Genomic DNA, 17,845 nt, shown 5'->3' on the forward strand with positions numbered 1-17,845 from the left:
GTTTTGGGAATCCTTGGGTATTAAGTGTCCATCTGTGCTGTATAGTAGCCTGTGATCTTCAGTCTATCGTTTCACTCCAGTCCAGTTAGTGTCGACATTGGCCAAAATTAGATTGTGGCACAGTGAGAGAATGGAAAAAAATTTATTTTTCTCATTGAATGGAAAGCATTATGTGTTATTATTAGACAAGCGAGGTTTGAAGACAGCAGCAGCGGCATTTACTGATGGATATGGGCTTTAGAGACATGTGGCCACTTCTTGGGAAGAAAAATGGGATCAATACGGCTTTTCGTCTTGGTTATATTACTTTATGCCTGTATATCAAAAGTACAATGCGGTAAGCAAATCAAATATTCAGTTCAAGTTTATTTATATAGCGCTTACAGTACCCTAATTATTATTTCAAAGCAGCTTTACAGAAGGTGCGCATTACTGCGTTACAATGAAATCAGGTTTACAATCAAATATGATACTATAATAAGTATATATATATATATATATATATATATATATATATATATATATATATATATATATATATATATATATATATATATATAAATATACTATATTATTATACTATGCTACAGTATATTGTTTACTTAATGTCAGTGAATGGCATATGCGTGTTGGCTCGTCAAATGAGTGGTTAAAATGTGGCTCAATTACACGTGTGACTGTGGGTCACCTGAGCATATTGACAGACGTCAAGAAATTATAGTGTCAATATTGTGAAATTTCGATTGTCATCTGAAAGCTAATTAAAGAAGCTTAATTGATGTGGATGAATTATTTTTTTGGACGGGACAATATTTGACAAGTGAAAGTGCTTAGCAATGGATATTACCAATTAAAATTGAGGGTTTTATTTATGTATAGTTGATAATTTACATAACCTAGCCGTTCATGTAACATGATCTTTTATTTATTTATATTTATATATTTATTTTATTTATATTTATTTATAGTTGTTAATATAGTCTATCATGATCTTTAAGATTCTAATAATTCTAGTTTTCGGATAAAATAATAAACAGTAATGTTGACCCATAAGACCTTATTTTGAGCAATATTTTTGCGTTAAACTGTGTTAATATCACATTTACTAATTACTAATTAAAATGACTAATTACTATTACTAATTAAAATAAAGGGCGAGGCAGTGGTGCAGTAGGTAGTGCTGTCGCCTCACAGCAAGAAAGTCGCTGGTTCAAGCCTTGGCTCAGTTGGTGTTTCTGTGTGGAGTTTGCATGTTCTCCCTGCGTTCGCGTGGGTTTCCTCCGGGTGCTCCGGTTTCCCCAACAGTCCAAAGACATGCGGTACAGGTGAATTGGGTAGGCTAAATTATCCGTAGTGTATGAGTGTGTGTGTGTGTGAATGAGTGTGTGTGGATGTTTCCCAGAGATGTATTGCGGCTAGAAGGGCATCCGCTGCGTAAAAACTTGCTGGATAAGTTGGCGGTTCATTCCGCTGTGGCGAACCCGGATTAATAAAGGGACTAAGCCGACAAGAAAATGAATGAATGAATAATTAAAATGACTAATTACTATTACTAATTAAATTGAGTTTTTTTTTATATAATTATAGTTGTTAATGTACAGAATATAGCCTATAGCCTATTCATGAAACATGATCTTTATTATTCTGAGTTTTTGCATAAAATAATATCAATAATGTTGACCCTTACGACCCTTAAAGTGACATTTAAAGGCTTAACTAGCTTAAAGTGAGAGTAACTAGGCAAATCATTGTATAATTATGTTTTTTTTTTCTGTAGAAAATCGAACATATAAGAATTGGGTCATGAACCATGCAGGATTTACCAGAAAATAGACTTTATTGTGTATAAAACCACATGTAAGCAAATAAAACAGTGAGAGCATGAATAAACATCTTCGTTAGGCTGTATCTGAAGTCCCTGAGTTGATGTTACCTCGTCCTGATGATCTCCTGAGTTGCTAAACGAATGATTTCATTGAAATCGAACTGAATGTATTTCCTCCAGAATCTGCGGTCGCGACCGTACACCTGCGCTGGATAACACGGACTTCCTGCAGAACAAAAACACACACACACACACAGATGAAGACGGCAGGGTTTCTGCAGCTCTCCCAGAGTCAAAAATAAGGCTTTTTAAAGACCATAATGAAATAAATTGAAGGAATTAAGTGTCAAATATGAGCATATTTAAAGAGCATAATTAATTAAATTAAAGGAATTAACACAGTCAAATATGAGCATATTTAAAGACCATAATGAATTAAATTGAAGGAATTAACACCGTCAAATATGAGCATATTTAAAGACCATAATGAATTAAATTGAAGGAATTAACACAGTCAAATATGAGTATATTTAAAGACTATAATGAATTAAATTGAAGGAATTAACACCGTCAAATATGAGCATATTTAAAGACTATAATGAATTAAATTGAAGGAATTAACACCGTCAAATATGAGCATATTTAAAGACCATAATAAAATAAATTGAAGGAATTAACACCGTCAAATATAAAGATATTTAAAGACCATAATAAATTAAAGCAATTAACACTGGCAAGATATATATATATATATATATATATATATATATATATATATATATATATATATATATATATATATATATATATATATATTTTTTTTTTTTTTTTTTTTTTTTTTTTTTAAAGAATGCAATACAAAAATAATTTATAAAAACTATGTTAACATTTTGACAAATGCTTTAACTGAAGTGAAAATAATAATACAAAATAGATCAATTTAATATAATACAATATTGGTCTCATTTGTAGTCATAATAAAGAATTATTTATATTAATAATTTGTATTAATATGCATATATTTCATGTTCAGGTTATCCAAGACTTTTGAAGTAATGTGCCTTTAATTATGCAATTATAACGCTTGGATATAAAGTTTGTACTTTTTAAAAATAGTGTTAACATATTTATGATTTTATGGCATTATATGTTTTTTATGTATTTTGTGATTTATTAGAGAAAATAATAGCAGCCTCTATATAATAATAGAGGAAATAATAGCAGCCTAATAGAAATAATTGCAGCCTAAAATTAATCGGTTTTACAAAATGAGCTTACAAAAGCAGATATTAGCATGTTCATATTGTTATTCAGCGTTTATGTTACATCCATATATTTGGTCTTAATGCCTAATTAATAATCTCATGAACGATATTTGGTGATGCTTTGATTCCTTTGTAGCTGTGAGTTTGATTAAGTCTCAAAATAATCCAAAGTATTCAATTTATAAATAATACAATTTGTTTAGAAACTCAATATGCAAGCTACGTCTAAAATTAAGACCTACAACAAACTACTAAAGTGAAATAAAACATTTCGAGACCTAAAATGTAGACTTTAAAATTTATTATTATCATTATTTATCATTTTTAAGATTCAAAAACCTTGAGACGTGTGGAAGAAATTATCATGAGACACGCACCGATGCCGTGGAATATTCTAGCGACTGCTCGACCGGAGAACTTCTCATCGCTGCGACTGCACAGAAAAGCTCTGATATCTGCACAGATCTGAGTCTCCCAGTCTCTCATCTGAGGGATAAGCACAACAGCATGAACACCAGACATTCGAAGATCAACATGAGACAAATATTAAAGTCTGCATGAACCGGAAGCTGCGACTATTGTTCTTATTGTGACGCAGTTAACAGAGAAACGGGATATTAAATGAGAATACAGTGGGCGTGGCTTGTGTTTTTATACTGTGAGCCGATTGGATGTAGATGGGGAAAAGGGTTTGTGGAGAGGTATTACAACCTAACAGACTCCACCTCCTCACCATTTCTGTTTGGTGGAGGGGCGTGGTTAAGTATGTTAGCCACACCTACTACCTCAGACAGACCTAATCTGAGAATTTAACTAAAAACAAACAGCAAGTGCATTTTCAGATTTCAATTAAAGATTACAAAAGCAAACAACTTTATTTTCCTCTTAATGATATGAAGTGTTCACCACAAAACTTCAATCAATATGGTTAGTTTTGATTTCATTGGTACTTTTTTGTACTAGTTTTGTACTCATTTGTACCAGCATCTAAACACTGGGGTACCACAGGGCTCTGTTCTTGGGCCACTTCTCTTCTCCATCTACACGACATCTTTAGGACCAGTCATCCAGAGACATGGATTCTCCTACCACTGCTGTGCTGATGATACCCAACTATACCTCTCTTTTCACCCTGATGATCCCTCGGTTCCAGCTCGCATCTCAGCCTGCCTGTCAGACAGTACACACTGGATGAGAGATCATCATCTTCAGCTTAAACTCACGAAAACAAATGCTTGAAGTTTCTGCCAACCCGACTCTACATCATAACTTTTCAATCCAGATGGACGGGGCGACCATTACTGCATCCAAAATGGTGAAAAGCCTTGGAGTAACGATTGATGAACAACTAAACTTCTCTGACCACGTTTCTAGAACTGCTCGATCGTGCAGATTCGCACTCTATAACATCAGAAAGGTCCGACCCTTCCTATCTGAACATGCAGCTCAACTCCTTGTTCAAGCTCTTGTTCTCTCCAAACTGGACTATTGCAACGCTCTACTAGCCGGGCTTCCAGCTAACTCAATCAAACCTCTTCAGATGCTCCAGAACGCAGCAGCACGAGTGGTCTTTAATGAACCTAAACGAGCAAATGTCACTCCTCTGCTCATCCGTTTGCACTGGCTGCCAGTTGCTGCTCGCATCAAAATCAAAGCTCTGATGTTTGCCTACAAAGCGACCTCTGGCTCCTTCTTATCTGCTCTCACTTCTGCAGATGTATGTGCCCTCCAGAAACTTGCGTTCTGTGAATGAGCGTCGCCTCGTGGTTCCATCCCAAAGAGGGAAGAAATCACTTTCCCGAACTCTTGCGCTCAATCTGCCCAGTTGGTGGAATGAACTCCCTGGCAGAGTCACTCGCTGTCTTGAAGAAACGACTAAAAACTCAACTATTTAGTCTCCACTTCCCTTACTAATCTGCAATTGCCTCTCTGGTTCTACCGCTAACTGTATTATCAAAAAAAAATTGACTAATGTTTTGCTTCTTGCACTTTACAGACCTGAAACTTGCCTACAGCACTTATTCAATGTTGCTCTTATAGTTGTGTAAATTGCTTCCTTGTCCTCATTTGTACGTCGCTTTGGATAAAAGTGTCTGCTAAATGACTAAATGTAAATGTACTTTAACTAATGGGCAGGGCCAGACGGAATCTGCGGACGTTTTGTGCTATTTCTGCAGAGAATTTTGGTAAAAATCTGCGGATTTCTGCGGAATTTTTTTGGGAGTATCCAGCGGAGTATCATAACTTACACTCTAATATATTAAATAAAAAGTAATAAATTAATGAATAAAAACTAAATAAATTCCGATTTACACATTTACTCAAGTAAATAAACAGAATTTATAATGGACTAAAAAACTGCAGAAATCTGCGAAATTCTGTGGAAAATCTGCGCACGCAGATTCCATGTGGGCCTACCAATGACTGTAAAAAATATGGACAACGCGACAGCCCTTTTTCCCATTGAACGCCTTGAGGGCAAAACGCCTGCTTGACGGGCACAAACTGTCGCAAAAGACTGCTGAAATTGGAGCCTTGACATGCGCAGAAGGACTGTCTGATGGAGCCAGAGGAGGAGCCGCGAAAATGAGTCGAGCTTCCAACCAAACGCTTTATGTAAAATCAACCACACCCCCGAACTTCTCAGCATGCGTTTGCTGTCATATCAACACAAATAAATGTAATAACGTTAACAAATATGAGGGTTTTAAATATTTAATCGCGCCAGCTCCAGGCTGCAGCGCATAACCTACTCGCGGCGTCGCGGGCTGATTCCGGCTCGCATGCGGCAGCGCTGGCTCGCTCGGCCGCCGCATCTGGCTCGATTGACTCGGGCTGGAATCGGGCAGTGAGTCCAGGCATCCGGAGTAGGTCCAGCAGAGGTAGTCAGTCTGAGCTCTAAGAGATAAGTCTCCGGCAGGCGAGTATCTAGCCGGAACTGTGTTTTGCTATCTGGGTGGCTAGGCGTGTATCAGCAAACTAATAAAGCCCGAAAAAAGCCCTGAACTTAGCGAATAAACAGTGTTCCACCAGGATCATGTATGTCAGAAACTATAGTTTACTGCTGAACTCATTTTGTCATGGTAAAATAACACAGAAATCGAATAATAACACTTCAGTCTCCTGCCGAAGCTCAGACGCGCTGCTTTGAGAAACTGTCAATCACAGCTGTCAATCACGATGACACGCCCAGCATTAAATTACTGCTAAAAACAAACTGTTTACAAAAATGAAGATCTGCACCTATTTCAGCACAATAACCAGTGCCTTAATCGACCAGAACTATCTTTCGGGACATTTTATTGCAAGTGTAATATTTTTTTTTATTTGGGCTCAAGTCTCCTTCATTAACACGAAGGAGGCGGGCTTTATGACTTGTACTGCAGCCAGCCCCCAGGGGGCGATCTAACGGCCGAGACCTTCACTCAAACGCAGGCTTGCGGCACACTTGGGGCCTACTAATGGGTCAAACCTTGCACTTGTTGAGCTCTTCCTCCTCGTCGTGCTCGTCCTCCAGACACTGTTTGCTCAGCTCCAGGTTTCTCCTCTTATCGAAGTAATCGCTCAGCAGATCTTTAAGAGCTTGACTTCTGCTCTCCTCCAGATCATCCAGACACAGACTGCAGTTACGATACGCAACACTGCGCACAAACAGAAATTAAAAAAGTGTGTTTTCTTTGCCTGAAGTTAAATATAAGTGCGTTTTTACTCCTTAAACATCTTAGCGCTGACTGTTCCGGCCATGAGAATGAATATTATAATATTATTTGTGTATGAAGCTGAAGAAACACTAGTGAGAGTCATGGATGTGGAGTGTGTGTCTCTGACCTGCGGAAGGCTCTGAAGCAGGTTTTGAGCTGGTAGAGTTGCGTGTTCTCCTGTGTTTTCACTCTGCCGTGTAGAAACGCACACACAGCGTCCAGCTCATCTGCCGTCAGGTCACCGTACGAGCGGAAGTAGAAGGACAGAGCTGAGAACTCCACATGAACACCACTGCGACCCGTTCCTCCATACGATCCTGACCAGAACAGCAGAAGAGTGTAAAGATGGCAGAACTGAATCAAATATAACACAACATAATAAAACAAGAGGACACACATGTTTTTGAAATGATAATTAAGGGAGCATAACAATATGTAATCCCTAAAAGGTCAAAATCAATCAGCTAGCTTGTTAGATGTTCGTTTGGAGGGTTGTGTGTGGCGTGCATGGCTTCATCCATGGCTGACCTGTGTCTGAGCCCCACTGCAGCTGTCTGAGTCCTCGCTTCACCAGAGGGAGCTGCCAACCCATAGTGTCCGCCAGCTCAACCACGTCAAACTCCAGAGCGTCACAAGACTGCACGCGTTCACCAGCCATACGCCTGCGCGCCAACACCACCGCCACTGGAGCACATCTATTAGATGCACACAAATACACTATTAGATATACATTACATACAGTTGAAATCAGAATTATTAGCCCCCATGTTTATTTTTTTTCCCCAATTTCTGTCAAACAGAGCAGATTTTTTTCCAACACATTTCTAATCATGATAGTTTCAATAACTCATCTCTAATAACTTATCTTTGTCATGATGACAGTAAATAATATTTGACTAGATATTCTTCAAGACACTTCTATTCAGCTTAAAGTGACATTTAAAGGCTTAACTAGGTTAATTAGGTTAACTAGGCAGGTTAGGGTAATTAGCCAAGTTATTGTATAACAATGGTTTGTTCTGTAGACTATCGAGAAAAAAAAATAGCTTAAAGGGGCTACTAATTTTACCCTTAAAATGGTGTTTAAAAAATTAATAAATGCTTTTATTCTAGCCGAAATAAAACAAATAAGGCTTTTTCCAGAAGAAAAAATATTATAGGAAATACTGTGAAAATTTCCTTGCTCTGTTAAACCTCATTTGGGAATTATTTAAAAAAGAAAAAATTGGAGACTAATAATTCTGACTTTAACTGTATAACCTGCATTTAAACAAATCCATTTAAAACAAATCCTCCACATACATCACTCACATTGTAAAATTATAATGCAGATTGATGACAACATTTCAGATGGTGTGTGATTACACTGGTTCACTGTTTGGTCCAGTAAACCAATCACGTCTTGTGAAGTAAAACAACACGATTTTTTGATGCATGTATCAAGGATGTAATGGTTAAATGTGAGTTATTTAATGAAAATTAAGATTAATAACATCTGAAAGCTGAATAAACACTGAAATCTGAGGGTTCAAAAAAATCTAAATATTGAGAAAAATTGCCTTTATATTTGTATAAATTGTTAAAAATGCATTTAACTAATTAAGTTGACATATATTTAATAATTAGGTTAATTAAGTTGACGTATTTACAGTAGAACTTTATTTAAAAATATCTTATGCATATTAAAACTCAAACTTCTTGGCATAAATTAAAAAATATATGTAATTTTAAATATATATCCATGCAAGCGAAGACCTGGAGGTTTTGTGCTCTAGGGGCACAAGTGTGCATCTCTTCTAAATGTAGTTTATACATCTTCCTTCATTCATTTTACTTCGGCTTAGTCCCTGTATTCATCAGGGGTCGCCACCGTGGAATGACCCGCTAACTTATCTAGCTTATGTTTTACACAGCGGATGCCCTTACAGTTGCAACCCAGTACTGACAAGCACCCATACACTCTCACATTCACACACACACTACGGCCGATTTAGCTTATTCAATTCCCCTATAGTGCATGTGTTTGGACTGTGGGGCACACGGAGGAAACCCACACCAACACGGGGAGAACATGCAAACTCCACACAGAAATGCCAACTGACCCGAACCAGCAAGCTTCTTGTTGTGAGACGACAGTGCTAACCACTGCGCCACCGTGCCGCCCACACATCTTATTATCAACTAAAACATATGATCAGACCCATCTTTAGAAGTTATGCCCATCTAGTCATTCACATCCATCTTTTTTTTTTATGCGACGTCCTAAAATGCACATAAAAATAAGCAGAACTATTGGACAGAGTTTACTTGAGATGTGGTGCTGGAGTGTGACGTACAGTTTGGCGATTTTGCGCAGTTGTTGTGGACCTCCGTAACACTGCAGCTTACAGACGGAGAGAGTCGGATGGAGAAGCTCCACCCACTGCTGAGGATGAAGCTCCAGGTAACACAGCAGAGTCTCCAGACCTGAAAAACACAGTCTCTACTGAACAACATTCATGAATAAATGCTCGAAGTGTGTACCAGGGGTCGGTGTTAGGCCCGTTTTGTTTTAGTCTCTTTCTAATTGAACAACCTTGATTTGTTTTTAAAATTAAGACATGCACTTCCCAGACGTACATCCGTAAAATATTCACATAAGAGTAAAATTATTTTAGTGTAATCGAGCTCTTGTTGTTTGCTTACTCTCTTCAGTGATGTCCAGAGCCTCTACTGTCTCCTGCATGGGAATGGCTCTCTCGTGTGTGTGGCAGAAGCGCTGCACACACTCATCGCTGAGCTGCGGACGCTCTTCAGTCTCCTCCGGTGTGTGTGTCTGAGGTGTTTGTTGATGAGTTAAAGTCGGAATCTCGTTTTGGTGTGGATCAGAGTCGTCACACAGCTCCATCTCCAGTAACTCGCTGTCAGACACTTCTGCAGCCTGCAGGGGGCACCATTCAGACACGGTAGATTAGACTAAAGCAGGGGTGTCCAAAGCCAGTGCTGGAGGGCCGGTGTCCTGCTGATCTTAGCTCCAACTTGCTTCAACACACCTGCCTGGAAGTTTCTAGTATACCTAGTAAGAGCTTGATTAGCTTGTTAAGGTGTGTTTGATTAGGGTCGGAGCTAAACTCTACAGGACACCGGCACCTCCAGGACCGAGTGTGGACAACCCTGGACTAAAGCATGCTGTACATGCTAGATATACCATGAATGAGATATGACATGTGTAATTAGGTCTGTGGGTCACCTGCGCCAAATCCTGCTGCTTCTGCTGAATCTGACGGCATTTGCAGGGAGGAAACACCTTCTGCACCAGCTTCTTCACTGTGTAATAATCCACTGTGTCTGCGTAAATGTGCCGGCGCAGCTCATGCAGGTCTCCACCCTAAAACATAAATTATTAAAAAGTTATTGCAGCATTGCTTTTGTTAACCAAAATAAAAATGATACATTATATCAATTTTTTTCCTTTTTTTTAAATAAAGTATATATTTTTACCCAAAATAAACATTAAAAACAAAAAAATAAAATTTTACCTTAATAAAACAATTAATTTTTTTATTGCAAAAATAAAAATGTCCGAATGGCATCACATGATGCTTTTATTTTTAAAAAATTATTATAGTTTTTCAGTTTGCTTGTATTAAGTTGAAAAATTTGTCATTCTGCTTCTTTAAAAACCTTCAACAAAATGTCGCGTCCCAATTTAGATTATTTGCTGGCTAATTCTTGTTTTTTAAAACTGAGCAATATAAAAAAAATACTTTATTCATGCTTTTATAATAATTGATTTAATTTAATTGAGTTTTTTAATCTTATTGTTTGATTTATTTTATTTATTTTTGCTTATTCATTTATTTATTGTAGTTATTCATTCTTATGGGAGTGAAAGTAGTCGTATGGGTTGTTGGGGGAGGGAAGCTTTATTGGGTAGTGTTGTTAAGTAATAATTTAAAGCAAGTTGTAATTTCAAGCATCATGCAGAAAAATTAAATAAATTAAGAACAGATCTTTATTTAAAACAACAACAATATTAATGTTTTAAAATAGTCACTGAAATAAATATAAAATAAATTACATTAATTATTAAAATTAATATGAATAATTATTAATATTAATAATTTAAAAACTAATTATAAATTACAATTACAAATAATATATTGTCTATTCTCAAATTATTAAAAATAAAAAAGTACATCTAAATTATCCGCTCAACTCATGCTCTTCAGTGTTTTATTGTCAGCTAAAAACTAGTTAAAAATGTCTTTAAAAAAAAAATTTAACTAAAAAAAGATTTGTTTTAATGAAATAAAGTTTTTAAAAAATATCATAGAAAAAACCTAACCTCAATTATTAATCAAAAAAACTTAAATAATTAAAACAAGCAAAGTTTAAATTTACATGACATTTTTATTTATTTTTTTCTCATTGTTTTTTATTATTGTTAACATAAGTTTACATGAGCACTTAAAGGAAAGCATATACTGCTGAAAGTGCATGTACAGAATTTGTGCTTATATCGGTGATGTATTCAGATGCATGATCTCTGACATATACAGCTGAAGTCAGAATTATTAGCCCCACTGTTAATTTTTTCCCCAATTTCTGTTTAACAGAGAGCAGACTGTTTTCAACACATTTGTAATCATAATAATTTTAATAACTCATTTCTAATAACTGGTTTAATTTATCGTTGCCATGATATCAGTAAATAATATTTGACTAGATATTCTTTAAGACACTTCTATACAGATTAAAGTGACATTTAAAGGCTTAACTGGGTTAATTAGGTTAACTAGGCAGGTTAGGGTAATTAGGCAAGTCATTGTATAACAGTGGTTTGTTCTGAAGATAGTCAGAAAAATATTGCTTAAAGGAGCTAATAATATTGTCCTTAAAATGGCCTTAAGAAATTAAAAACTGTCTTTTATTCTAGCCGAAATAAAACAAAAAAGACTTTCTCCAGAAGAAAAAATATTATCAAACATACTGTGAACATTTCCTTGCTCTACTTAACATAATTTGGGAAATATTTAAAAAAGAAAAACAAAATCAAAGAGGGGGGGGTTGCATAACTCTCATTTCAACTGTATCTGATTTAATGCAATTTGAGAGAAAAAAAAATAAACAAATAAAATAAATCAACCTCGGGGTCCAGAAACAGGTGGCAGTGTGCGGGGTGTCCGTCTCGTCCCGCTCTGCCGATCTCCTGCACGTAGCTCTCGAAGCTCTTGGGCATGTTGTAGTGGATGATCCCGCGCACGTCTGATTTATCCAGACCCATCCCGAAGGCCACAGTGGCCACCACCACACGCAGCTCACCGCACATGAAGTTATTCTGCACGCGACGTCGCTCTGATGCAGACAGACCCGCGTGATACGCCTCCGCTATCCACTTCAGGGGCTTGCGGATCTTCTTCCTGGCTGATCAGACACACAATGAACACATTAAAATATAGTTAATTAATATGCATGACAGTTTAGTGTTGTCACAATAATGGATTTTAAACTCCAAATACACAATCCCTTTAAGCGCACCTATGATGCAAAATCAACTTCTGCAAGCTGTTTGGACAGAAGTGTGTGCAGGTATAGTGTGTCCACTGTCATATTGGGGTGATATATACACTTTAAGGGCTCTATTTTTACAGTCCCTGCAAAACGCAGGGCGCAAATGCTTTCAGGGCGTGTCAGGACGCGTTTTTGCTAATTTAAGGACGGGAAATCTGCCTTGCGCTTTGGCACATGGTCTAAAAGGGTTGAGTTTATTTTCTTAATGAGTTATAGGTGTGTTTTAAGAATAAACCAATTAGAGTCTCATCTCCCATTCCCTTTAAGAGTCAGCTGCGTCGCGCCAAGAGCGCATTCGCTATTTACAGGACGCAAAGTAAGTCTAAGTGGAAAAAATGAGCATTTCACTAGCAAACAGTTCACAGTTTTTTAACAGAAAACAGTTAAACAGAGCATCTACTGCGTGAGAATGAGAGATAAAGGATCTACTTTCACTTTCACTCTTGGATAGGGAAACCTTTACGCACAGACATCAATTAGTCTATAAATAAATAATTTTGTTTGTTAAGCGCAAATATTTGTTTCAAAACTATTTCTAAATTCAGTTCTAATTTCCAGCAAACGAATAAATGAACAATAATAACAAAATGTGCTCAAAAACCTGAGTTATATCCTAAAACACATGCTGTGCCCCATATGGTCTAAAACCTGACAGGTGGGTAAATCTAAGCTTGTTTTTAATAAAACAAATATAAATATGGATATAATAAATAATACTGCTAATAATAATAACATTATACAAAAGCAAATTGTTATGAATTAACTGAAAAAGCCTCCCGAGATGAAGAAGACATTAAAGCAGTGGTTTTTCATATTTATGTAGGCTAGAAAATAATATGTTTTGTAATATTTTAATCCTTTATATTTATATCATATATCTATTCTTATTATATCCTATATATATCCTTAATATTTAAGTTTTTTCATATGTAAAGATATTTGCCTCTCTTGTGTGTATTAAGCAGTGTGTAAGCGAGGCGCAACTCTGCGCTGGAGTTTAGACCGGGTTTGTTTTGGTCTAATGAAAAATCTATTATAGTTTCTCAAAATAGCAACGCGCCAGCGGTCCACCTCAGAACGCCTTCCTTTTTAGACCAGAATGCCTATGGGTGCACATATGAGCGCTAATGCATTTACTATTTAAACAGCGAAGCGCAACGCCTCAAAACCACTCTTGCACCAAGCTGAAACTACCAAAAGACTATTGCGCCGCGCCTTGCGCCACACTGCGCCGGGTGTATGATAGGGCCCTTAGTCTCTTGTAATAAATATAAAATAGGATCCAAATCCCAGTGATTTTGAGACCCACCGCAACGTGACATAGGAGTGCGGTTTCCCCCACCCACCGAATTGATTGACAGGCGACAAGTCACTATAATAACATGTATACATGTCTACAGAATGTAAAAACAGCAGTTATTGTTGTGATTGAGTAATGATATGAATAATAAGTCACAGATGTCTCCCTACTGTACCGTTGCAGTATTTACCCAGAGCTTTCTTCTTCTTGCCCACAGGGTTGTCGTCGTCCTCCTGCAGCGCTGTGTGTTTGGAGGATTCTCTCAGCATCACCCCCTGCAGGCAGGTGCGCAGCAGTGCAGCGATGCGGCTCGTCTCCTCTCGTCTGGTGCAGTAGACGATTACCGAGTCCAGAGCTCCAAAGCGCTCACCCTTCAGCAGAGACACCAGAGCCTGAACACAAGGAGACGTTTCAGAAATGCATGGAGCAAAACTAAAATTACTGCATGCACAAAAAATAAATAAATACTGTTGACGGTCTACAGAACAAACCATGGTTATACAATACCCTAACCTGCCTAGTTAACCTAATTAACCTAGTTAAGGCTTTAAATGTCACTTTAAGCTGTATAGAAGTGTCTTGAAGAATATCTAGTCAAATATTATTTACTGTCATCATGACAAAGATAAAATAAATCTGTTATTAGAGATGAGTTATTAAAACTATTATGATTAGAAATGTGCTGGAAAAATCGTCTCTCCATTAAACAGAAATTGGGGAAATAAATAAACAGGGGAGCGAATAATTCAGGGGGGCTAATATATCTGACTTCAACTGTATATTACCAAGATTTTTGGGCAATATGGATGTCTGAGAGAGCTCAAGTTCAACAATGCATCTTGATTATCAGCAGGTTTTCCATTATTCAGACATAATTTGAGAATGATGAGTGATGACAATTCAAAAATGGATTTGGAGTATCTGTGATGGTTTACTGAAAGTAAAAAAACAAATAAAAAAGCTTAAATTTATATTAAAATAAATTTATAAACTAAATAAATATTATGCTTAAGTATTAGATGAAACGCATATAAATATACGAGTACTTAAAATGAAAGAGAAATGCATTTAAATATTTATAAAATGCTTAACTTAAAATAACTACAAAAAATAAGTATTTTTAAATACAATATAATTAAATTACTAACATTTTTGTATGAGACCAAACTCATTGAGACACTGAGGAAGGCATTGTGCCGAAACGTCTGTTTGTCTGTTATCACCCGTAAAACGTAAGAAAAAGTAAAAATAAAAACAGTATGAAGCAATTGAGTGCGAATCATTACCTTCTTTTGTATGAGACCAAACAAAAACATTTAAACAAACAAAAAATATATACATATTAATATGATTCAATATTTGTTTTATATAGTTTTATGCATGTATTTGTTTATTTATGCATGTATTTGTTTATTTATGCATGTATTTGTTTACTTATGCATGTATTTGTTTATGTATGCTCATACAAATGTATGTTAAATATGTATATATTAAAAATTGGTTCTCTTCTGACTAATCTGATTTATTGCTTATTGACAAATGGCTATTTGAGATTATTTCTGACTGTAATTGAAAGAGCTGGAGAAGTCTGGGGTTTGGAAGAGCTTCTGTGCTGTAATTGTATGTTTGTATTTTGTTTTGCTTTTGTCATGTCTCTATGGAACCCCCTTGAAGAACAGATGTTGCATCTCAAGAGGGTTATCCTTTAAATAAAAAATAAAAAAAACAACATGTGAAGGGGGCACGGTGGCTCAGTGGTTAGCACTGTCACCTCACAGTAAGAAGGTCGCTGGTTCGAGTCCCGGCCGGGTCAGTTGGTGTTTCTGTGTGGAGTTTGCATGTTCTCCCCGTGTTGGCTTGGGTTTCTTCCAGGTGCTCTGGTTCCCCCACAGTCCAAACACATGCATAATAAGGGAATTGATTAACTAAATTGGCCGTAATGTATGAGTGTGTGTGTATGGGTGTTTCCCAATACTGGTTTGCAGCTGGAAGTGTGTAAAACACATGCTGTAATAGTTGGCAGTTCATTCCGCTGTGGCGACCCCTGATAAATAGGAGACTAAGCGGAGGAAAAATGAATGAATGAATGAATAAACAACATGTGAATAGTCTGAGCGCACCTGATCTTTGTCTCGGTCCATGGACACGGAGAGCTGGAGGTTGTGAGGAACAGCAGCGGAGCGAACAGCAATGCCGTCCTCATCACTGATGTCCAGGTGTCTGGCGATGTCCAGCGCTGTGGAGAGAGTGGCTGTGGCTGTGAGTCCCAACAGACAGCGAACGCCCAGCCGGTCCCTTAGCACCTGCACAACACAAACACTTCTGTCACCCTGGAGCACAAAACCAGTCTGATGCTGTGTTCACACCAGACGTGGAACGCGCGGATAAATCGCGCTATTCGTGCGTAAATAGCCGCGTGAACATTTGAGTTTACTCGCTTCATTCGCGTGTCAAATTCACTTCAGAACAGACGCGGATTCGCGTGATGGGCGGGGCTTCTGTCTGCCCGAAGACTCTAGCTTCATAGCTAAATGGCTAACATGGATTTTATGAAGGAAATAACAGTGTTTGTGTGCTTTATGAAGACTGAAAAACAGCGTCGATACGTTTAGGGTCGTGTCTGAGTCCACTACATCCTTTCAGAGGTGCATCCAGCTCTGTGAGCTCATAAACTCCTTCAGAAACTGAACCTGGATGACAGAGGGTTTCAGCGGTGCTTCTGACTGAGCCAAGCCGAGTTTGATGAAGTGTTGTCGGTGAAGGCTGGAGGATTCTACAGGTTCTGTACGTCACAATCACGCCCCCACAAGAGCAAGCTTCTGATTGGTTAACGCGGCGCGAATGTACTCTGAAGTTCAGATTTTCGAATTCGAAAGATTCGCGCGAAACGCTCGTTAAGCGCGTCAAACGCGCAAAACGCTCAATTCGCCCCGCGCCATTTGCGTGTATCGCGCCACAGGATGTCTATTCGCACGTTTGCATTGACTTAACATGTAAATCACTCGCGCTTGACCCGCGTTCCACGTCTGGTGTGAACGCAGCATGATGTTGCACAAGTCTCTTTGCCAAAATAACTAAAAATACGCAGCAAGGCTCAAAATTAATGATTTTTGGGGTCCAAAATCACTAGAATAGTAAGTAAAGATCATGTTTCATGAAGATATGTTGTAAATTCCCAACAGTAACTGTATCAAGACCTCATTTTTGCTAAGTAATATGCATTGCTGACGACTTACTCTTTAAACTATTTTATTTCTAAAACTTTAACACATTTAATAAACATTGATCTAAATTAATTTTATCCTAACACAGTTTTATTAGGTTTTAAAAATACAAAAATAGATCATCAAGTGTAAGGCTTTGCTGATTGGGCAGTTTAGGTTTTATTTCTAAAAAAGTCTGAAAAAAATAGCATTTTTATTCATTTAATTAATGAATACATCCATCTAAATCTAGAGTATATATTTATTTTTAATGTACAATGCATGAGCTTCATTTCAGATACTTGTGCACTGATTAATCTATTGTATGAATTATGGCTTTGTTTTAAAAAAAACTAAAAATAAATATTTAGTTTAGTTTAATTTCTCCTTGCATTCAGTCTGTCCTCCATTTCTGTCTTGTACTAGTAATTTTTTTTATGTAGCATAAAGACACAAAGATCAAGTCACATCATTTTGTGTTGTACTTTATATTTTGAAATTATAAAATTTTTAGATTTGATTAAAAATGACAAAAATCTGAAATCTGTATCAGAAAATCAGCTTGAAATGTTGAAAAACCAAGAACGGCGCAGCAGCATTTAATTTTATGCCTTGCTTGCACGCATGGAGGAACATCATTTGGGCTGATTTGAGAGACTCACCTTGCACAGTCTCAGGTAGCAGGGTCTAAAGTTGTGTGACCACTCAGACACGCAGTGAGCCTCGTCAATACAGGCAAAGGCCACCGGAGGGAGTTGATCTGCAGGAGGGAGACACCCTGAGCCCGAGTGACCTCCACCAACCAGAGCTTCAGGAGACAACAGCAGGACGTGCACCTGACCTGCCTTCACCTACACACACACACACACACACACATAGATAAAACTAAAATATTACCTTGGCAACTACTAAAATAAAATTATTTGAAGTTAGTAAAAATTTATACCAACATTGAAAATAAAAAGTAGATTTAAATACATATCTATAAAATTAAATTA

At 37.1% G+C, this 17,845-nt stretch overlaps 1 protein-coding gene across 1 annotated transcript in view; it reads right to left on the bottom strand.

Annotated features, from left to right (window-relative positions):
• Positions 1–1,818: 1,818 nt before the first annotated feature.
• Positions 1,819–17,845, bottom strand: part of recql4 (RecQ helicase-like 4) — a 29,882-nt gene continuing 13,855 nt past the window's right edge. The window contains exons 13-24 of the mRNA XM_001920596.8: positions 17,510–17,698; positions 15,765–15,947; positions 13,835–14,036; positions 11,920–12,197; positions 10,021–10,158; positions 9,477–9,711; positions 9,128–9,257; positions 7,320–7,486; positions 6,919–7,108; positions 6,563–6,731; positions 3,468–3,576; positions 1,819–2,051 (exon numbers count right to left, since the gene is read on the bottom strand). Of these exons, the coding sequence (XP_001920631.5) occupies positions 1,930–2,051; positions 3,468–3,576; positions 6,563–6,731; positions 6,919–7,108; positions 7,320–7,486; positions 9,128–9,257; positions 9,477–9,711; positions 10,021–10,158; positions 11,920–12,197; positions 13,835–14,036; positions 15,765–15,947; positions 17,510–17,698 (2,112 nt within the window). The 3' untranslated portion in view covers positions 1,819–1,929. The remainder of the gene's footprint in view (positions 2,052–3,467; positions 3,577–6,562; positions 6,732–6,918; positions 7,109–7,319; positions 7,487–9,127; positions 9,258–9,476; positions 9,712–10,020; positions 10,159–11,919; positions 12,198–13,834; positions 14,037–15,764; positions 15,948–17,509; positions 17,699–17,845) is intronic.

The sequence above is a fragment of the Danio rerio genome, chromosome 19, assembly GCF_049306965.1.
Source record: "Danio rerio strain Tuebingen ecotype United States chromosome 19, GRCz12tu, whole genome shotgun sequence".
NCBI lineage: Eukaryota > Metazoa > Chordata > Actinopteri > Cypriniformes > Danionidae > Danio > Danio rerio.